Source organism: Neofelis nebulosa, chromosome 4 (genome assembly GCF_028018385.1).
Source record: "Neofelis nebulosa isolate mNeoNeb1 chromosome 4, mNeoNeb1.pri, whole genome shotgun sequence".
Classification (NCBI taxonomy): domain Eukaryota; kingdom Metazoa; phylum Chordata; class Mammalia; order Carnivora; family Felidae; genus Neofelis; species Neofelis nebulosa.
The window spans coordinates 96,049,564-96,072,501 of NC_080785.1; the positions used below are offsets into that span (position 1 = coordinate 96,049,564).

The following is a 22,938-nucleotide window of genomic DNA, read 5'->3' on the forward strand; positions in this document are numbered from 1 at the left end:
CTGTTATTTTGAGATAGTTCTTCTTTTAAATACAGGTATGTACAGCTATAAGTTGCTCTCAAATACTGCTTTAGCTGCATCTCATAAATTTTGGTATGTTTACCTTTATTTTCATTTGTCTTGAAGCATTTTCTTTCCTTTTTTAAAAAAATTTTATTTGAGTATAGTTGGCCCACAATGTTACATTATTTTCAGGTGTACAAGATAGTGATTCCACATGTTTATATGTTATGCTATCCTCACCACAGATGTAGCTACCATCTGCATCATACAACACTGTTCCAATACCATTGACTATATTCTTTGTGCTGTGCCTTTTATTCCCATGACTTATTTATTCCATAACTGGAAGCCACCTCTCTTCACCATTTTCCCTAGCCCCCACCTTCCATCCCTCTGGCAACCATCAAACAAAGTCTGTTTCTGCTTTTTGTTTGTTATTTCATTTGTTTTTTAGATTCTACATATAAACAAAATCGTATGGTGTTTGTCTTTCTCTGACTTATTTCACTTAGCGTAATACCCTCCAGGTCTATCCGGGCTGTCTCAAATGGATGTATCTCACCCTTTTTTATGACAATGTAATATTTCAGTGTGTGTGTGCGTGTGCGTGTGTGTGTGTGTGTGTGTGTGTACATGTACAAATATACCACATATTTCTTATCCATTTGTTTCTCTCTGTTTTTTTGAAAATTTTTAACATTTATTCATTTTTGAGAGACAGAGTGCAAGCAGGGGAGGGGCAGAGAGAGACAGGGAGACACAGAATCCGAAGCAGGCTCTAGGCTCTGAGCTGTCAACACAGAGCCTGATGCAAGGCTCGAACTCATGAACTGTGAGATCTTGACCTGAGCTGAGGTTGGTCGCCTAACCGACTGAGCCACCCAGGCACTCCGTCCATTTGGCTCTTGATGGACTCTTAGGTTGCTTCCATATCTTGGCTATTGTAAGTAAGGCTGCAACAAACATAGGGGTATATACATCTTTTTGAATTAGTGTTTTTGTTTTTTTGGGGGGTAAATAGCCAGTAGTGGAATTATTGGATCATATGGTCTTTCTATTTTTAATTTTTTGAGGAACTCTTATATTGTTTCCACAGTATGGAGTGTACCAGTTTACATTCCCACCAACAGAGCACAAAAGTTCCTTTTTTTTCCATGTCTTTGGCAATACTTGTTATTTCTTATCTTTTTGATGTCAGCCATTCTGACAGGTGTAAGGTGTTATCTCATTGTGGTCTTAATTTCTGTTTCTCTGGTGATTGGTGATGTTGAGAATCTTTCCATGTGTCTGTTGGCCATCTGTAGGTCTTCTATGGAAAAATTTCTATTCAGGTTCTGTGCCCATTTTTAATCAGATTTTTTTTTTTTTTTGGTATTGAGTTGTGTAAATCCTTTACATATTTTGGATCTTAACCCTTTATTGGATTTATCATTTGCAAATATCTTTTCCCATTCACTAGGTTGCATTTTTGTTTTGTTGATGGTTTCTTTCACTGTGAAAGAACTTTTTATTTTGATGTAGTCCCGATAGTTTATTTTTGTTTTTTTCCCTTGCTTTAGGAGACATATTTAGAAAACTATTGCTATAGTTCATGTTAGAGAAATGACTGCCTGTGTTCTCTTGTAGGTTTTCTATGGTTTCATGTCTTACATTTGGGTCTTTAATCTATTTTGAGTTATTTTTGTGTATGGTGTTAGAAAGTGGTTCAGTTTCATTCTTTTACATGTAGCTGTCTAGTTTTCCCAGTACCATTTATGAAGAGACTGTCTTTTCCTCATTGTGTATTCTTGCCTCCTTTGTAATAGATTAATTGACCATATAATTGTGGGTTTATTTTGGGTTCTCTGTTCTGTTCTGTTGATCTATGTGTCTATTTTTGTGCCAGTACCATACTGTTTTGATCACTACAGCTTTGTAATATAACTTGAAGTCAGAATTGTGAGGCTTCCAGCTTTGTTTTTCTTTTTCAAGGTTGCTTTGACTATTTGGGGACTTGTGTGGTTCCATACAAATTTTAGGATTGTTGTAGTTTTATGAAAAATGCTGTTGGTATTTTGATAGGGATTGCATTGAATCTGTAGATTGCTTTTGGGTAGTATGCACATTTTTAAGATTAATTCATCTAATCCATGAGCATGACATATATTTCCATTTGTTTGTGTCATCTTCAATTTCTTTCATCGATGTTTTATGGTTTTCAAAGTACAGGACTTTCACCTTCTTCTTTAAGTTTATTCCTAGGTATTTTATTCTTTTTGGTATACTTGTAAATGGAGTTATTGTCTTAATTTCTCTTTCGTTATTAGTATATAGAATGATACTGACTTCTGGGTATTAATTTTGTATCCTGAAATTTTACTGAATTCATTTACTCAGTAAATAATAGTTTTTTTGGTGGGGTCTAGGATTTTCTATGTGTAGTACAATGTTGTCTGTAAATAGAGATAGGTTAAACTTTACCTATATGGATGCCTCTTATTCATCTTGAAGTATTTTCTAATTTCTTATGTGATTTTCTTTGTTGCTTATTGGTATATTGGGATTATGTTGTTTGCTGTGCACATATTTTTGAGTTTCCAAAATATGCCTCTGTTAGTGATTCTAATTTTATTCAGTTGTTATCTGAGAACATATTTTGTGTGAACTCACTACTTTTAAGTTTATTTTAGCTTGTCTTATTGCCTATGATATGATCTGTCCTAGAGAATGTTCCATGTGCACTTGAGAAGAATGTGCGTTTTGTTGTTGTTGCATGAAGTGTTTTATAGTCATTTAAATATAGATGTATTTGGTTTATGGTGTTGTTCAAATCTTTTCTTTCTTTTCTGATATTCTCTCTAGTTGTTCTATTCACTATTTGTATTTGAGTATTGAAACCTGCTATTATACCTGAAGTGTCTGTTTCTCTTTTCAAATATGTCACTTTTTGCTTTTTATATTTTGGCAGCTCTGTTTTGGGTGCATATATGTTTATAATTATTATATCTTCCCAGTGCCATGGCCCCATTTTCCTTATAAAATCTTTTATTTTCTCAAGTGACTTTTTTTGGTTTGTTTAAAATCTATTTTGTCTGATAGTAGTATAGCCACTCCAGCATTTTTATGGCTATTGTTTGCAAGATCTGTTTTTCCCCATGCTTTCTTTTTATTTTCAGCCAATTTGTATCTTTGAATCTAAAGCGTGTTAGTAAGCTTGTTTCACTTAGTGTTTCACTAAAATTATCTGGTACAAATTGTCACTTTTAAGAGTGATAATGTTGTTTCTGTAGATGAGTTCATGTTTATTTAATGTCCATACATTTAATACTATTATTCTGGATAACATAATGATATTTTTAGAATATTAATCAGGTGAAGTCTCCCCCTTTCAATAAGTTTATATATAAGTTAAAAGATTTATTATCTACTTTATTCCTATTGGTCTGAGAAGCATAGCAGATAAAATATGAGTACATTATTTTATAGTGAGGAAATGTGTCTATAAACTTAGATTTGAACTTGTCTCTCATTTAAAAAAAATTTTTTTTAAACGTTTATTTTTAATTTTTGAGCAGAGAGAGACAGAGCATGAACGGGGGAGGGGCAGAGAGAGAGGGAGACACAGAATTGGAAGCAGGCTCTAGCCTCTGAGCCATCAGCCCAGAGCCCAGCGTGGGGCTCGAACTCCGACCGCGAGATTGTGACCTGAGCTGAAGTCAGACACTTAACCGACTGAGCCACCCAGGCGCCCCTTGTCTCTCATTTTTTAACATAATAAATAATTTTAAATCCCAGTGACAAATTTAATTTAAAATTTACTGATTTTATTCTTTTTGGTACAATTGTAAATAGAGTTATTTTCTTAATTTCTCTTTCTACTATTTTGGTATTAGTACATAGAATGCTACAAAACTACAAGTTTTTCCAATCATAATAGTTAGAAAACAGCTAGAAGTTGCCAATTTTCATTGCTATATCTTTCTTGAAATGGTGTTGAAAAGCAAAAAAAAAAAAAAAAGTTTAGTCATTAAATATTCTCATTTACTTGCTTTTAACATTATTTAGTACTCTTATAAGGTGATTGACAGATTATGTATGGGTTGCAGAAAAGGGAAAACTAGCTTCTGAAAATGGTTGAATAACAGCTGGAATTAATGAATAAGGAAGTGATTGAATAAATGCATCAACCAGATGAAATGTAGGTTTTTTTAGGTATTCTGTGTAATGAAAGGCTTAACAGAATTCAAGGTAGTGAAAAATAAGAACTCTATGATGTTACAATGACTGATAATAATGTAAATGATAGTGTTAGCTCATTTTTACCTGGTACTTATTGTTTGCCAGGCACAGTTCTAGTATCTGTACGTATAGGTCAAGGATTGGATTATCAAAACCGACTGACATCAGTTGAAGATGTTAATCAGTATTAAGCTTTACTTGTAATTTTAAGGGTACAAGGAACCAAAAGGCACAGGAAAATCAGACTGAAGTCTTGAACATTGAGAGAGGCTTTCTTTCTTCCCACAATAGACAAAATTCTCAATCCCAGAGCAGTAGGTACTATACCTAATGAAGTACATGGGTTACCTCATACAGTAGGGAACATTGCAGGCTGTGAAATGTTACATTTTATACTTTGATAATGCATAGCTGGTGTCCTATCCCTTATAAACCTATAGATTCTAGGCTTGTTTATCATGGTAATTCTAAGCCAGGAATAATCTGCTTTTAAAAGCCTTCTATGGATAAGTATTACTTTTTTTTTTAAGCAAATACCATTAGTATATTTGCCAGTAATTAGCATGCTTATAAGGAGAATAGCCCAGGTCTTCTGCCTTTTTCCTGGAAGAGCCTCCTACCCAACAGGAAAAAAAAAATGCTCTTTTTCATTCCCAATATATTAACTCATTTAAATTCAAATTTAATTATTTATTTTGTTACTATAAACAGGTAAAATATATTAAGAAGGCACCTGGGTGGCTCAGTCAGTTCATTGTCTGACTTCGGCTCAGGTCATGATTTTGCTCTTCCTGAGTTCGGTCCCCGTATCAGGCTCTGTGCTGACAGCTCGGAGCCTGTAGCCTGCTTCAGATTCTGTGTCTCCCTCCCTCTCTGCCCCTCCCACACTCATGTTCTCTCTCTCTCTCTCTCTCTGTCTCAAAAATAAATAAACATTAAATTTTTTTTTTTTAAAAAGAAGGAACTTCAGACATGTTTAAAAAATATTTTATTTTATTTGGTTTGGTTTAGTTTGGTTGGTAGGAGAAGGAGTGAGAAATACAGTAAATATATATTCTTACCACCAACAGGTATCCACAGTAGCAGCTTGTTGGTTTTTCTCTTGTGTGTGTGCATACACAAGTCATATACAATTCTTTCTTCTGTTTGATCTTAGAATATTTGAGAAATCATCTGATGGTTTCAATTTTCAATTTTCTCTGTTTTTCTCACCCCAACCCTCAATCAGGATGGAGATCCAGTTCGTCCAGGAGTGGCCATGACTGATCTTGCTACTGGCCTGTATGCATATGGAGCCATTATGGCTGGATTGATACAAAGATATAAAACTGGGAAAGGACTGTTCATTGATTGCAACCTGCTGTCATCTCAGGTACCAATCCAAAAAGCATTCTAGATTGTGCTGTAAAGACGTGTATCTGGGTCATACTCTTTCATATCAAATTTTATGGTCACATGTGCAAAAATAAAAACAACAGAAAAAAACCCACAAACAACAACAGCAAAAGCTATTTTGTTTTGATATAGTTAATTATTGTCATCTTAAAATAAGTGGGCCATGAAGATTTTGTTGTAATAGGCATTGCTGTTGAATTAGAATTTTAAGGACTGTTTATATTAGAATGAGTGTGACAAGAGTGAGATAAGAGTACGTTTGGTTCTATTTTATTGTCACATGAGCTCTGTAACTTCTTTTGACAAGAGTTTCTTCACCTTTTTTGTACTGTAGACCCCTTGTGTACTCTGGTGAAGTCTATGGACCTTTTCTTAGAATTATATTTCTAAATGCATAAAATGATATACTTAGGATTGCAAGGGAAGCCAATTATATTGAAATATAGTTATTTCAATGTAAAAACCAATTTTGTGTTATAATAACATATCGTTTTTTTATTAACACATTAAACCATAAGATCTATTATTGGGCCTAGTAACTACTACAATTTTGAGGAAATGTTGAACATAAATGATGCTTTAAGATACCTACAATAACTATAATATGATATGAAAATATGTATAATATTTATTGGTGATCAAGCCATAGGTACTACTAATCTCCTGTGGTTTGCTGCTTATACTCGTAATTGAAGAAAACGCTAAATTTTATCTAGGAGTTGGATGGAAATAAAGATCTAATTTTTTCTGTTCAGGTTAATTAGTTGCCAGAATTCTTTCCATGGACTCCGGAGTAAGAACCCTTGGTTTAGACAGTTATCAGTTATGTTATGCTAAATACTAAACTGGTAGAATAAAAGAGTTAACTAACTCTCACATTGACATTTTGCCTCCTTTTTACTGGAGCAGACCCAGGTGCTGTACCATAGGTGGACGTTGATTTGGAACAGATAATTTTTTGGGAATAGAATAAAAAAGAAAATAGTTTAATTTGTGCAAGGAGATATTTTACCATGAGAAAAATTACTTTATAGATGGAGATCTCAGTTAGGAATTTCAGATTTAAATGGCATACACGGGAGACTAATAAAGTTGGAAAACTGCTTTGGAGATATTTTCTCTTAGACAAAATTGAGGAATTATCTAGAGGTAAGAAAAATATCAAATGGTTGCAGGTGAATTACAATGTCTGGAGTTTCAACATTAGCTTTGAGTTACAGTGAGCATTTTAATGGTTAAATAAAAGGGTAAAATAATTCTCTCCAAATGAATGAATTGTCTTTTGAATAGAAAAACACAGATGTTAGTTATGGGAAGAAGCTGAAAGCCTTTTTCTTCCCTCCTCTAATTTAATAGCTGTAGGGAACCTGATGTAGGTTAAGTGACTGTTTACAAGTTACACATTTAATAAGTATGGAAGACATGAAGGTTTCATGGGTGTTTGACCTGTCTGATCACAGAGGGTCCTAGGCTTAGTTTAAAGTCCTTAAGACTCCTGAACTGTACTTAGACTGCTTTACTTATATGTCAATGATAATTAGCTTTGGAAGAAATTCTCCTATAGAGTATTATACAGTTTAAGTCTCTTCCATCACCTAATGCAATGATTCACAACTCAGAGGTGTGTGGGTCCCTGGAGATGGGAGTGGAGGGGGGTGGTATGACTGGTAGGGCTGTTTCGAAGTGAGGGTACAGTAAGTCCAAACTCATGCATGCATACACACATATACACATTCCAGTCATTTTGGGTATGTGTCTGTGTTTGTTGTTCATGGTATTTCCTAAGACTGTAAGTTCCCTGAATGCAGGAATGTTTGTTCCTGTTTACAGTGGTAACCTAATAGCGTATCCCAGTATTTGTCAAATAGCAGTCTCTCCCAGTCTTTTGAGATCAGTCGGGGACCCACTGTTACCAGTAGGTATGTCACACAGCCTTTAGGTTTGCTGCGAAAGATTAGAAAAAGGTAGAAAACCATTGAATTAGAATAAGTACTTAATAAACAACTTATGATGAAATGATGTGTTTTCAGTAAACTAGGTAGCAGTGATTTAGCTGTAGCTGATGGTGCTGTAGTTAACCTAGTCAAAGTTTGCTAAAATTATTTGTGTATTTAAGACTCATTAACTATCTTTTTTAAAATTGAGGTAAATTGGGGCACCTGAGTGACTTAGTCGCTTAAGCATCCAACTTCAGCTCAGGTCATGATCTCGCTGTTTGTGGGTTCAAGCCCTGTGTCAGGCTGTGTGCTGACAGCTCAGAGCCTGGAGCCTGCTTCAGATTCTGTGTGTGTGTCTCTCTCTGCCCTTCTCTCTCTCTCTCTCTCTCTCTCTCTGTCAAAAATAAATAAACTGAGGTAAAACTGATATATAACATTATATTAAGTTCAGTTGCACAACAAAATGATTTGATATTTGTATACATTGCAAAACGCTCACCACGTCTGGTTAACATCGGTTGATTTTGTTTTCTCGTGGTGAGAACTTTCTCCATCTACTCTCTTAGCAGCTTTCAAATATGTGGTAGAGTATTACTAGTTATAGTCACCATGTTGTACATTACATCCCTATGACTTATTTATTTTATAACTGGAAATTTGTACCTTTTGACCCCCTTCACCCGTTTTACCCACCCTCTGCCTCTCACAATCACCAATCTATTCTCTGTATTATGAGCTCAGTATTTTTTTTAAGTAAAAAAAAGTCTTCTAGATTCCAAAAATAAGTGAGATTGTACTGTATTTGTTTTTCTCTCTCTGGCTTATTTTACTTAATGCCCTCAAGGTCCATCCATGTTATTGCAAATGACAGGATTTCCTTCTTTTTTTTTTTTTTTTATGGCTGAATAACATTCCATTGTGTGTGTGTATATGTATCACATTATTTTATCCATTCATCCACCGATGAACACTTAGCTTGTTTACATACCTTGACCGTTGTCCTTACCTTTTACCTTTTATGATAAAAAAATTGATTAAGTCTAATTTTAGAGCTATGGACTTTCACATCTACTATTTTATTTTTATTATTTTATTTTATTATATTTTTGAGAGAGAGAGAGAGTGTGAGCCTGGGAAAGGGGCAGAGGGAGAGAAAGAGAGAATCTTAAGCAGGCTCCATGCTCAGTGTGGAGCCTGATGTGGGGCTCGATCCCACGGCCTGGGATCATGACTCAAGCTGAAACCAAGAGTCAGATGCTCAAACAACTGAGCCACCCAGGTGCCCCATGTTTACTATTATATATGATCTTCATAATTATCACCTGAGGTAGGTAGGGCAGGAATTTTTATTCCTATTTTACTTATAAGGAAACTGAAGTAGGAGAGGTTGATCTGCTTGACCAAAGAGTCACAGCAAGAATTTGGTTTCTGATATCCTGGCTGGTTCTCTTTTCCCTGCTTCATAAAGGCTAGATTTTTAGCACTGAGGGACAGGCAAGATCCAGCTTTCCTACACTGGGGCTCCAGAGGAGAAGGCAAATTTAGTAAGAGGCAGAGGAAGCAAAAGAGCACTCAGTAACAAGGGAAAACATAACAGGACTGGCTCCCCTGCCCCCCAACCTGCATGCCAAGAGTCAGAATAAGATAGTGCAACAAGGTGGCCCCTCTGGATCATTATCTAATCATGTTTAGATCCAGTGAATGAAAACTATCATGGAATTTAACCCGATGGACCAGTGTTTCTGTTGAAATATGAGAATTTTGAGAAAAACAGCATTTAGAGTCATGGACACCTGGATTTTTTTATGCACTCTGGCCAACTGAGGGCTCACTGTGCCCCAGGCTCTGTGGTCGCTAGGTTGGAGTGCAAAGTGACACCTCAGTCCAAGGTTTAATACAAGAGGCAGCTGTGTCAGAAAGGAGAGTCTAAGGTGTGGTTTTCTAACAGGGCCTTGGAACATGGTTGGACCAAGGTAGTTAAGGGCCTTGTATGTTATGCTTCGGAATCTGGATTTTAACCTCCCAAGGCCTCTGTTTCTCTACCTACAAATTCTGTTGGTGATGGTCTTTTCAACCAAAGACTACGTCTGCTTGGGTACATGCTATAGTTGCCATGTGCTGAATAACCTCTGGGCTGTGGACAACGTTTGAGTTTCAGAGGGCAGTGGTACAGACACTATTTTTTGTTGAAGGCTGTCTGAGGTGCCAGGCAGCGGGTGGGAAGAACATTTTCGTTCTCTTAACCCACTGCAGCCCAAGCTCTGTTTTTCTCTTTTTGCCTCTGCCCTTGTCTTGTCTCTGTACTTCTTCTCATGTGTGTTTCTCTACCCTTGGGCATCTCTTTTCTCTGTCTATTTCTCACTTGTCTTTCTTTACTTTCCTGTTTTCACTCCTATTCTGTGCTGTCGCTGCCTTCCTCTGTCCCCTTTTCTCCATGTTTCATGATGTGGAGCTATAGGTGAAGCAGTTCTGGTCCCAGGTCTTATGTCCTTATACTGTACGGTTAAGGAAACTTACAGAATCGTTTAGCAGTTTGCATGGAAGAGAAAGGAAGACCTTTTTCCTGGAAGCCCCGGAAAACAAGACCATATATTTTACTGGGTTAAATGACCATTCCTGAACCAATTAATGAGGACTGAAAGAAATATGCTATTTGGCTTAAGCTGTTCTAGGTACTAGTGATAGTGTTAACTCTACCCAAACCATAAGACTGTAACTGGGGAGATGTGATTCACCTAAAGCATTGTGTGGTTATCTTTTGTCCAGAGGAAGGGGAAATAAATGTTGGGGGGCCAATCAACATTCTACTAACATAACTGGGTTGTTTAGAGAATCTACTGCTCTCAAGGATGTGAAAAATTCTTCATAAAAGTATTCTGATGACTAGCATTAATTTTATTAGGTTATTTAAAAAATATTTTGCAGTGTTAGAAATGGGCTGAGATTGGGGCACCTGGGTGGCGCAGTCGGTTAAGCATCCAACTTCGGCTCAGGTCATGATTTCGCGGTCCGTGAGTTCGAGCCCCGCGTCGGGCTCTGTGCTGACAGCTCAGAGCCTGGAGCCTGTTTCAGATTCTGTGTCTCCCTCTCTCTCTGACCCTCCCCCATTCATGCTGTCTCTCCCTGTCTCAAAAATAAATAAATGTTAAAAAAAATTAAAAAAAAAAAAGAAATGGGCTGAGATTAAAAAAACTGGTTATTGACATAATTATTTTATTATCATTATTATTATAACTTTTCATAATAGAGAAATCTTGACTAACTTTACTTAGTCTTTCCTTAAAAAATTTTTTTTTGGGGCTGCCTGGGTGGCTCAGTCGGTTGGGCGTCTGACTTCGGCTCAGGTCATGATCTCGCAGTTCGTGGGTTCAGACCCCGCGTCAGGCTCTGTGCTGACAGCTCAGAGCCTGGACCCTGCTTCAGATTCTGTGTCTCCCTGTCTCTCTCTGCCCCTCCCCTGCTCATGCTCTGTCTCTCTCTGTCTCAAAAATAAAATAAAACATTAAAAAAATGGGGCACAGAGAGAGAGGGAGACACAGTATCCAAAGTAGGCTCCAGGCTCTGAGCTGTCAACACAGAGCCCAACACGGGGCTTGAACTCATGAACCATGAGATCATGACCTGAGCTGAAGTTGGACACTTAACCGACTGAGCCACCCAGACATCCCACTTTACTTAGTTTTTCAATTTAAGATAACATAGATCCTAGATCCAAAAACCCAACCCAACCCCAAAATGATTAAAATCTGCTTCATGTAAATGTGAAGTGCTATTTCTAGATGCTTTTCAAAGTAATATAATAGGAAACTTCACCTTTTAAAAAATGTATTCACTTTCTTCTTCTTTTTTTATATAAATGTTCACCTGCGTTAAGCAGATAGCATTCGAACTTCATTTCAGATGCCTGGAAAGTGACTGTGATTTCATGCAGTGGGTAAAAAAACAGGCTTTTCTAACTCATTTTGATTGCGTTACACAGGATGACAAATGAATGACTATAACATTCAATATCAGTTGCTAAAAATGAAATTTTGTACTCCCTCTCCTAAAAGTGATCTAGTGTACAATTACACAAATTACACTTGATTTGAATAGTAGCTAATTATTAACTCAGAGCTGATTGCCTCGACCACAACAAAACCGTTTCATTGTAGAGACATGACAGTTGCCAGGATGTGGTTTATAGTGGGCACCAGATTTTTTGTAGTTTCAAGGCTGTGAACTTTTAACCCTTGTCATAAAATTCTTTGATTTTTTTTTAAGTCTTAATATGATTTAAAGTTGTCAACTGAAGATTGTCTCCCGTCAGCATCTAAACAGTATTCTTTAGATGATATTGGTAAATAACAAGGAAGTGGATTTGGATGTGGTTCCAATTATTCTGTTGCTCTTATTCTTCTGTTGTGGCTGACAGAAATATCTTTTGGAAGTTTTAATATCCTTCCTGTACTTAATTGCAACCAGGCTCCCTTAATTACTACTACAATGAGTTAGTTTTTTTAGCACCAAACTTCCATAATTATTTTCACATATAGAATGTTTTGACATTTTTGATGTCATTATTCTTTTTTCATGTTTGTAAAAGTGTTCATATTTAGGGTAGATAAAATTTTAACTCCCAGTATTATGGCACATTTTTGTGGGGATCAACTTCTGAATTTAAAATAAGTATAGTAATCTGAAATTTATCTTTTTGTGTTTTTAGATACACCTGTGTTTCTGCTTTTTTTTTATTCTGTATCGTAAAAAATTTTTTTTTTAGTTTATTTTTTTTTAGTTTATTTTTTTTTAGTTTATTCTCTCTTTTTAGAGAGAGAGAGCAGGGGAGGGACAGAGAGAGAAGGAGAGAAAGAATCTGAAGCAGGCTCCACACTGTCAGTGCAGAGCCTGATGTGGGGCTCGAACTCATGAACTTGAGACTGTGACCTGAGCCAACATCAAGAGTCGGAGGCTTAACCAACTGAGCCACCTAGGTGCCCTTCTATATCTTTTTAAAGAAACAGTTTCAGTGAGGTATATTTTGCACGTCATAAAATTCACCCTGTTTCAATGGACCATTTAATAATTCTTAGTGTATGTGTTGAGTGATGCAACCGTCACCATAAGTCAGGTTTTGAAATAAATACTCATATGGTCACTTCTGGTATGGGTCTTATCCATAAGGCTAGCATGGACCAGTTTTGAGTGGGAAGGATGTAGGGCTAGGTTGACTCACAATTCAGGGCCCATTATGACTTCTGTGGGCCCTAGAAAATTTTGCCCTTGTAGGTCCTTTGCTCCAATAAAAATACTATGAATTACAGATGCATTGGTATAAAGATGAATATAATTCATTAATGTGTATTAATTATTATTGCATTAATTTTTTTCTGATTTAAAAAGCAATTAGAATTGGAACGCCTGGGTGGCTCAGTTGGTTAAGCATCTGACTTCAGCTCTGGTCGCATGATCTTGCGGTTCGTGAGTTTGAGCACCACATCGGTGCTGACAGCTCAGTTCCTGGACCCTGTGTCAGATTCTGTGTCTATCTGTGTCTCTGCCCCTTCCCCGTTCTCTCTCTCTCTCTCTCTTTCTCTCAAAAATAAATAAACATAAAAAAAAAGAAATTAGAATGAAAACATTTTGTGTACCTCTCAAGTATCATGAGCACTGTATCATATTGATGTCAGCTCTGAAAGAATTTCCTTAAGAATATTGTAAATGTGCCAGATCTGTGAGGAAAGACAATTACGTATCCAGGAAGGAAGTGAGAGGCTGAAGGTTGAGATCATGCTGAAGGGTGAATAGAGGATGGAAAGGGAGAGAGGCAGCAGCCTATGACCAAGGAAGTTGACAGCATGGAGTAGGGAGAGAAAAAAGAGGAGGTAATATCATCAGAAAGCTTAAGAAATCAGAGAACTGTGAGTTTGCATTTGAATCTCCCGTTTTTGAGGAGCCTAATGCATTCCTGCCCTGAAGACTCCTGTCAGCCTGACAATCCTTAGTTACTTGAGGCCCATTAAAAACATTTCTTTTTTAATTTGTAAGTTTATGTATTTATGTATTTATGTATGTATGTATGTATGTATGTATGTATTTATTTATTTATTTAGTGTGTGTGTGTGTGTGTGTGTGTGTGTGAGAGAGAGAGTGAGAGAGAGAGAGAGAGGCAGAGAGAGGATCCCAAGCAGGTCCTGCGTTGTTAGTACAGAGCCTGACCTGGGGCTCTAACTCACAAACTGAGACCCTGACCTGAGCCGAAAGCAAGGATTGGACACTAAACTGACTGAGCCACCCAGGTGTCCCATGAAGCCAATTTTTAAATCCTTGTCCAGCTTCCATTCTTTAACTGGCATTCTCTCCAAGGCCTCCTGCTCCTTTATTATAGTTCAGGGAATAAAAAAAAAATCAACACTTATCTAATATCAAGATGACTAATTAGGAAGGTAAAGACACACCAAAAAATGAAATCTCAGATGATTTCCAAAGAAAATTAGAATTTTAGATAATCTATTATTTTATGTTTTTATTTTTATACTGTTGGATTGAATGCAAGTTGGCTGTAATATAAAACATGGTTGGCTGTTTTTCTTTCTCTTTCTTTCTTTCTTTCTTTCTTTCTTTCTTTCTTTCTTTCTTTCTTTCTTTCTTTCTTTCTTTCTTTCTTTCTTTCTTCTGCTCCTATTCCTCCTCCTCCTCCTCCTCCCCCTCTCCCTCCTCCTCCTCCTCCTCCTCCTCCTCCTCCTCCTCCTTCTCCTTCTTCTAGAAGATCCAGTGAAATGTAAGTGTATTGGGAGGATGCTCTAGCTTTGTATAACTGAAATCCTTAGTTATATTCATGGGCATTGCATATTTTTATATGACATGAACCACAGTGAGGGAAACTAGGGCTTTTAATTGTAATAATTGATAATCAGTGATGAGAGAATATCTCAAAGGAGAAAAGAATAAAACAGGAGGACAAATTTCATTGTGATCTAATTTAATTCTCTTATTAGATACTTTAAAACAATTTGGTACTTTCAAAATGTTCTGAAAAAAATAGGAACATGATTAAGATCAAGATACAAAAGAGATAGGAGAAAGATCCATTGGTGCTGATAAATAGTCACTGAATTTAGATTTTAGTTTTGCAGAATCTTATGGAATAATGAATTTAATGGACTGTTCCTAAAGGTGGATTTAACAGTATGAGAATCACTTATGTTCTTCTACTAGAGTTACAACAATTTGTTTTTGTTGCTAAGTTAATCGATTCTACCTTCATCTTTGTACTTCCTAGGGTTGGAACATTTTATGTAGAATGAAATGTAGTAATCATATCCTCTGTGTTGGCTAATTAGTAGTAGCTCTATACCTGCCATAGTTATAGACCAACTGATTCCTAGTGGAACACATCTATTTGGCCCCAACCATTATGTCATCATTGTAGCTAAAGGAAAAGTAAACCACTAGCATGAAGCATGGTGGTTGAGATTTAATTTCTAGGAAAATCACTTTAACTTCTTTACAGAATGTATATGAAGTATAATGGTGAGTAATTTTTAAGTTTTTTTGTATCCTTGAGTCATTATATACCAGCAATACATAACAAGATCTTGATTAGCTCAAGTACTTAGCAATTTGGATATTCTGGTTGATTTCATTTTGTAGATGACTGGAGGCTAAAAGGAAACTACTTTGGTTTCAACCATTTTCATAGAAAATCTTCTAATATGCTTTAATTTACCTTTCTGTTGTGGTAAATGCCATATACTAAATATATTTTCACCTTAAAAGTTATTATTCAGATCTTTTTCTCTTTTTTTTCAACCTATGGATACTCACTGTAGGGAGTAAGAAATGAAGGAGAATCTGCACTAACAGAGTCTATCTGCCTGCCATCCGTCCATCCTTCCTCCCTGTTTCTCATCTACTATACGCCAAAGTATGCAATAAATGATAAATAAGCCAGTATGTTCCTTGTCTAATGGAATTTAGACACAGACAAAAAACGAGTAATAAGTGACACATTTGCAGAAGGAAATAAACAGTGTAATAAAGATAACAGGGGCACGTCTGTTAGCCAGGGCAAGATCATTCCAGAGAGAGGGAACAATAAATGCAAAGGCCCGAAGCAGGACAGGACTTGGCATGTTCTAGGAACTGACAAAAGTCTGATGTGACTGACTGCAAGACATCCCTTGAAGTAGACACTGGCACTAAACCTGGTCATTTATTAATAATCATCTGAGGAATAAGCATGGGTTGTGACATTTAAATAATAACCCAATAATCTATAATTAGTAGGCCCATTAGAAGTTAGGAGTAGGTAACAGGTCAAACCTGTAGGGTAGGAGTTGAGTTCTGTTAACAACAGAACTAGAAGTTCTCAAAGTGCTGTTTTAGTGGGATGATAGAAGAAACAACACAGGACTGCAAATAGCTTTAATCTTTAATCACTTAGGCTGACTGGAGACCAGTACCAAGAAGATTGAGACAGGTTCTGTGGTGAGACAGTGCTGTGGTTATTAACAACGGTGTCTGCCAAGGTGCAACACTGGGAAAGCGCTATCACCTTGCTGACCTTGGAGTAGATGCTGTGTTACATAGGCTGCTTTTATTCTCTGAAGTTGAATTACTGAGAATGGCTTTAACAACTTAATAAAACTTGTATAATGTTTGCTTTATACTAGACACTATTCTAAGAACCTTGCATATATTAACTAATTTATTTCCTCAACAGCTCTATTGTTCCCATTTTACTGAGGAGGAAACAGAGGCACAGAATAATAATACATAGTCATTAACTAAGTGGTAGAGCTGGAACCTGAACTAGGTCTGCATCCAGAGGCTGCTATATTTTTATTCTCCTTGAGTGTATAAGGCCCTCCCACTATTCATTAATTTATTTATGCACTTAAATCTTTAAGTGCCCAATGCTAGAAATATATTGTTATGATGAATAGGGATGTTTGGGGAACATGTTTTAGCTATTAAGAAGGACTTACAAAAAGAATATATCTTGACTTATCTTTTGGGAGAATGATCTTAATCAGTAAGGTGATTAGCACTGAGCAATAGAACTTAACATGATTGTAGATTCATCTTGTATCTTGCAGCCTTGCTGGGCTCATTTTTCTAGTTCTAAGTGTATTTTAGTGGATACTGTAGGATTTTCCATATACAAGACCACATCATATGTGAATAAAGATAGTTTTACTTTCTCCTTTTCAAAATGGATGCCTGCTATTTCTTTTTCTTGCTTAACTGCCCTGGGTAGAAAGAATCCCAGTACAATGTTGAATAGAAGTGGCAAGAGCAAACAACCTTTTCTTCTTCTTTATTTCAGAGCAAAATGTTCAGTTTTTACCAGTATGTATGAGGTGAGCTGTGGTTTTTTCATTGATGCTCTTTATCAGATTGAGGAGTTTCCTTTTATACTTGGTTTGCTGAGTGTTTTTTATCACAAAAGGTGTTAGATTTTGGCAACTGCTGTTTCTGAAACTATTAAGATCATTATTTGGCTTTCATCAATTATCCTATTAAATTGTTATTTGATTATTAATTGGTTAACTTTGATTGATTGATTTTGTAGTCCTGGGGAAAATCTCACTTGGTCATGTTGCATAATCTTTTGTATCTGTTACTCTATTCAGTTTGCTACTATATTGCTAAGGATTTTGGGGTCTATATTCAAAAGGAGAATTGGTCTGTAGTTTTCTTCTTCTGGATATTTTTCTGTTTTTGGTATCAGGTATATCACATAGAATGAGTTTTTCCTTTTTCTCCTAGTTTTTGGAAGAGTTTGTGGAGAATTGGCATTAGTTTTTCTTTAATTGTTTGGTAGAGTTCATCAATGAAGCTAAAAAATCCTGGACTTTTAATTGTTTTGTAAGTTTTATGAGTACTAATTCAATCTCCCTATTTGTTATATGTTTATTTCGATTTTCTATTTATTATTTAGTCAGTTTCAGTAATTTGTGTCTTTGTAGGAATTTGTCATTTTATTTAGGTGACTTAATTTATTGGAATATGATTGTAGTATTTAAAAAAATTTTTTTTAACGTTTATTTTGAGACAGAGACAGAGATGAGTGGGGGTGGGCAGAGAGAGAGGGAGACACAGAATCTGAAGCAGGATCCAGGCTCTGAGCTGTCAGCACAGAGCCTGACACGGGGCTCGAACTCGTCAACTGCAAGATCATGACCTGAGCCAAAGTCAGATGCTCAACCAACTGAGCCACCCAGGTGCCCCTGTAGTATTTTTATATAACCCTTTTTATTTCTGTAAGATGATTAGAGATGTTCACTCTTTTATTCCTGATTTTAGCAATTTGAGTCTTCTCTCTTTTTTTTCTCAGTCTACCTTAAGATTTGTTAATTTTTTCGATCATTCCAGCAAACCAACGTTAGATTTCATTGATTTTCTCTGTTGTTTTTCTCCATTCTATTTCATTCATTCCTGCTCTTTATTATTTCTTTCCTCTTGTTAATTTTGGGTTTAGTTTGCTTGTCTTTTTTTGGTGTCTTATGGTGGAATGTTAAGTTATTTATTTGAGGTCATTTTCTTTTTAAACGTAGGTATTTTCAGCTGTAAATTTCCTTTAAGGACTGTTTCACTAAATTTCATCTCATAAGTTCTGGTGTGTTGTGTTTTCCTTTTCAATTATCTCAAATTGCTTTCTAATTTCCTTTTGTGATTTCTTCTTTGATCCATTGGTTTTTAGGAATGTGCTGTTGAATTTCCATTCGTTTGTGAATTTCCCAAATACCTTCTGTTATTAATTTTTCACTTCATTCCATTGTAGTTGGAGAACGTTCATTGTGTGAATTTCAGTCTTTTTAAATGTACTGTGGCTTGTTTTTGACCTAACGAATGGTCTGTCTTAGAGGATATTCCAGGTGTGCTTGTGAAGTGGGGTGTTATATAGATGCCTGTTAAGTCTAGTTGGTTTGTAAAGTAATGTTATGTTTAATATTTTGAGGAACTGTCATTTTTTTTCTAAAACAGCAGCACTATTTTATAATGTCACCAGCAATTTATGAAGTATCTAATTTTTCCACATCCTTTCCTAACATGACTAGCTATTCTCTATAATTTGTTTTAAAAGTGTATTTATTTATTTATTTTGAAAGAGAGAGAGAGAGAGAGAGAGAGAGAGAGAGAGAGAGAATCCCTCTGTCAGCACAGAGCCTGAAGCAAGGCTGAATCCCACGAACTGTGAGATCAGCCCTTGAGCCAAAACCAAGAGTTGGATGCTTAACTGACGGAGCCACCCAGGTGCCCCTCTATAATTTTTTAATTTAGTTCTTATAAAGTAATTCATGTAAAGTGGTTTTGATTTACATTTATGCATTTCAGTTCTATTTCTCTGTTGATTTTCTGCCTAGTCACTCTATCCATTATTGAAAGTGGGGTATATAAGTCTCCATCTGTTATTATTGGATTGTCTCTTTCTTCCTTCATTTCTCTCAGTTTTTGCTTCAGGTCTTTGGTAGTCTGTTGTTAGGCTCATATATGTTTATAATTGTTATGTCTTCCTGATAAATTGACCATTTGATCATTGTAAAATGAATTCATTTGCCTCCAGTAACAAGTTTTTGGTCTTAAAGTCTATTTTGTCTGATATTTGTATGTATTCCATCTGTCTTTTGGCTACCATTTTCATGAGGTATTATTTGCTAGGCCTATCATAATGAAGTACCATAGACTGAGTGGCTTAAACACTAGACATTTATTTTCTCATAATTCTAGAGGGTTGAACTCTGAGGTGAGGGTGTTGTCAGAGTTGATTTCTTCTGAAGGCCATGAGGGAAGGATCTGGTTCAGGCCTTTTTTCTTGCTTGTGGATGGTCATGTTTACCTATGTTTTTACATCATCGTTTTTTTGCACTCTGTGTCCAAATGTTTTCTTTACATAAAGACATCAGTCATTTTAGATTAGGGCACATCCCAGTGACCTCATTTTAACTTAATTGCCTCTTAGAAGACACTGTCTCCAAATGTGGTCACATCCTGAGGTACAAAGATTAAGACTTCAATGCATGAACTTTTGAGGAGGTATAGCCCATGACATATGGTCTATCTTCTTTCATCATTTTACCTTGACCTCTTTGTGGTTTTGAATTTAAAGTGTGTCTCTTATAGACAGAATATGGTTAGATTGACTTTTTTAATGCATTTTGCTAATCTCTGCTTTTTAAATTTGCTATTTGCTATTGTTTTTTATATGTCTTACATATTTTTTGTTTCTTTGTTCCTTCATTAATGTCTTTTTTTGGTTAAATAGATGTTTTGTAGTGTATTATTATAATTCCCTTTATATATATAATACATATATTAATTTTTTATTTTCTCAGTGTTGTCCTGGGAATTATAAATAATATCTCAATCTAAAACAATCTATTTTAGATTAATACCAACTTAATTTGAATACCAGGTAAAAATTTTGCTCCAATATAACTTTGTTTCCTCCTCTTTTCTTTGCACCACTATTGTGATACATCTTTATACATTGTATGCTCATCAACACAGATTTACCACTATAGGCTCTATTCAGTTCTCTTCTAAATCAGGTAGAAGAAGAAAGATTTATGCACAAAATATATTTATACTGTCTTTTATGCTTACTTATTTTGTTTAAAAACTTTTTTAATATTTATGTATTATTTTGAGAGACAGAGACAGAGCGTGAGCAGAGGAGGGGCAGAGAGAGGGAAACACAGAATCCAAAGCACGCTCCAGGCTCTGAGCTGTTAACACAGAGCCTAATGGGCTAGAACTCACGAACCATGACATCATGACCTGAGCCAAAGTTGGATGCTTATTCGACTGAGCCACCCAGTTGTCCCCTCCCACCCCAATTTTTTTAATGTTTATTTATTTATTTTTGAGAGAGAGAGTGAGAGACAGAGCGCAAACAGAGGAGGGGCAGAGAGAGAGGGAGACACACAATCCAAAGCAGGCTCCAGGCTCTGAGCTGTCAGCACAGAGCCCAACGTGGGGTTTGAACCCACAAACTGAGATCACAATGTGAGCCAAGGTCAGATGCTTACCTGACTGAGCCACCCAGGAGCCCCCTATCCTTACTTATTTTAGGTAGCTCTACTGGTGCTCTTTATTTCTTTGTGTGGATTTGTGTTACTGTCTAGTATTTATTTATTTATTTTTTCCATTTCTGCCTACAGGACTCCCTTTGGTATTTCTTGTGGGACAGGTTTGCTAGCAACAAATTCTTCCTTTTTTTTTTTGTTTCTCTAAAAATGTCTTAATTACTCCTTTAGTTTTGCAAGGTAGTTTTTCCAGGAATAAAATTCTTGTTTGGAATTCTCTCTACCCACATATGTTATTCTATGGGACCTGTGATTTTTAATGAGAAGTCAGGTATGAAATCTTTCTACTTTCAAAATTCTTTCTTTGCCTCTGTCTTTTGTCAGTTGATTTTTTATGTGTCTAGATTTGGATCTCTTTGGGTCCTGCTTGGAATTCGCTGAGCTTGTTGGATGTGTCGATTAATGTTTTCCATCAAATTTGGGAAGTTTTTGGCCATTGCTCTTTTTAATATTTATTCTTCCACTGTTATTCTTTCCTCTCTTCTGACTCCACTCTCATAGTCATTCTTACACTTTTCTTTAATTTTTCAGGCAGGGTTCTTTCAGGTCTTTCTTTGTACAAACTTACAGTACCTGATTTAAAGTCTTTGTCTAGGAAGTATAACACTGGGGCTTCCTCAGAGATAGTTCCTCTTGACTGCCTTCCCCTACCTTCTCCCGCCTCCCACCCCCCACTGTGCATAGCCATAATTTACCATCTCTTTTCATGTCTCTTAATTTTGTTGTTGTTGAAAACTGGATATTTTATTTTTTTTAAGTTTATTTATTTATTTTTGAGAGAGAGAGAGAGAGAGAGAGCACAAGTTGGGGGGGGGGGTGCAGAGAGAGAGGGAGAGAGACAATTCCAAGCATGCTTCATGCTATCAGAGCAGAGATCATGACCCAAGCCAAAATCAAGACTTGGACGCTTTACTGACTGAGCCACCCAGATGTCCCCAAAAGTAGATATTTTAAATAATAGAATGTAGAAACTATGGAGATTGAATTTTTCCTGTACCCGATGGTTTGTTATTGTTGCTATATGTTGTTGCTGTTATTTGTTTGCTTAATGACTTTATCGAATGAATTCTGTAAAGTCTTTCTTGTTTGTCTTGTGTAGCCACTGAAGTCTGTGCTCAGTTCAGTGGTTAGCTGCTGATTAGGCAGACAATTTCTTCCATTGTTCTTTTGTTCCTTTATTCCTTCCATCCTTTTTTCCTTCTTTCTTTCTTTCTTTCTTTCTTTCTTTCTTTCTTTCTTTCTTTCTTTGGAGATTGAAGTTTATTGAATACACTATAAGGTAGCAGGAGGCAGGACAGCGAAGGAGAGACTGTTTGCCAGGAGGCAGTGATGGAGGGGGCTGTAGTTAAGGGGGGAAGTGAGAAGGTATAGGAACATATGAATTTTCCTTTTTTGGTATCTGTGCCCAGTTGTAAGTAGCCCGTTGGTCAGCTAGGGCTTATGGATAATTTGAGGTGGGTCACCTAATGTGTCTATTTGCATCTAACCCAGTGGTCACTGTGGGCCCTTTTTCTTTACTCAGGTTTCCATTGCTCAAGCCGCTTGCCTAAAAGCAGCCTCTACATTCCCCCTGACGATCTACAATGACATATCTTTGGCATTTGGGCAGAGGGCTCAAATTCAGTAACTGCTTCATGCTGGATGGGGGTGGAGTGCTGTCCCTACCCAGACTTACCAATCTGTCAGGGGTTCTGTGCAGTTATAGACCAAAGCATGGTATTATAGTAATGGGCTGATGGGTGATTTGAGTGAAATTCCTTGGTGGTCAGGTCCCCGGGATTTAGGGGTAAGGGATCCTCCGATGCTATTGGCTGGAATCCTTGTTGAAACATGATTTGTATATGGAATTGTTGGATTCACTCATATTTTGCTGCCAGATCAAGATGATGGTGGATCTGTGGGAACAAAAGGAAAAGGGGGGCACACAGGAAGCAAGGCCTCTGAGAGTCAGGAGGTGTCAGGAAAAGGGTCCCCTGCAAGTCCAAAACTAGTGCAGATTCGCCCTGAGGGAGCTTCTTCTGCCAATGGAGGCCTCAGGGGGACAGAGTGGGAGAAGAGAGAAAGGAAAGGGGTCCTTAGCCCTCGCAGGCATGGACCATCTCACCTGCTTACCTTCAGACCTTCAGATCACACTGGGGAGCCACCCTGGCCAGAGATCTTCAGTTGTCTGAGGAGTACTAGGCTTAGACCACCTACGGTAGGAAGAGAATTTCCCTTAACTGTCTTGAGCCAATATATCTCTTAGTTTTGCACTGTGTGTGTTGGAACAGAATTCCCAACTCTACCTTAGCCTTCACTTCACATTTGTGCAG

General features: G+C 36.7%; 1 protein-coding gene across 4 annotated transcripts in view; it reads left to right on the forward strand.

Annotated features, from left to right (window-relative positions):
- SUGCT (succinyl-CoA:glutarate-CoA transferase) overlaps positions 1-22,938 on the forward strand; it is a 758,031-nt gene that overhangs the window by 132,355 nt on the left and 602,738 nt on the right. For 3 of the 4 annotated variants that reach the window (XM_058725465.1, XM_058725467.1, XM_058725468.1), the window contains exon 8: positions 5,450-5,593. The exons of the other annotated variant lie outside the window; for it this stretch is intronic. In XM_058725465.1, the coding sequence (XP_058581448.1) occupies positions 5,450-5,593 (144 nt within the window). The remainder of the gene's footprint in view (positions 1-5,449; positions 5,594-22,938) is intronic. 4 annotated transcript variants of the gene reach the window in all.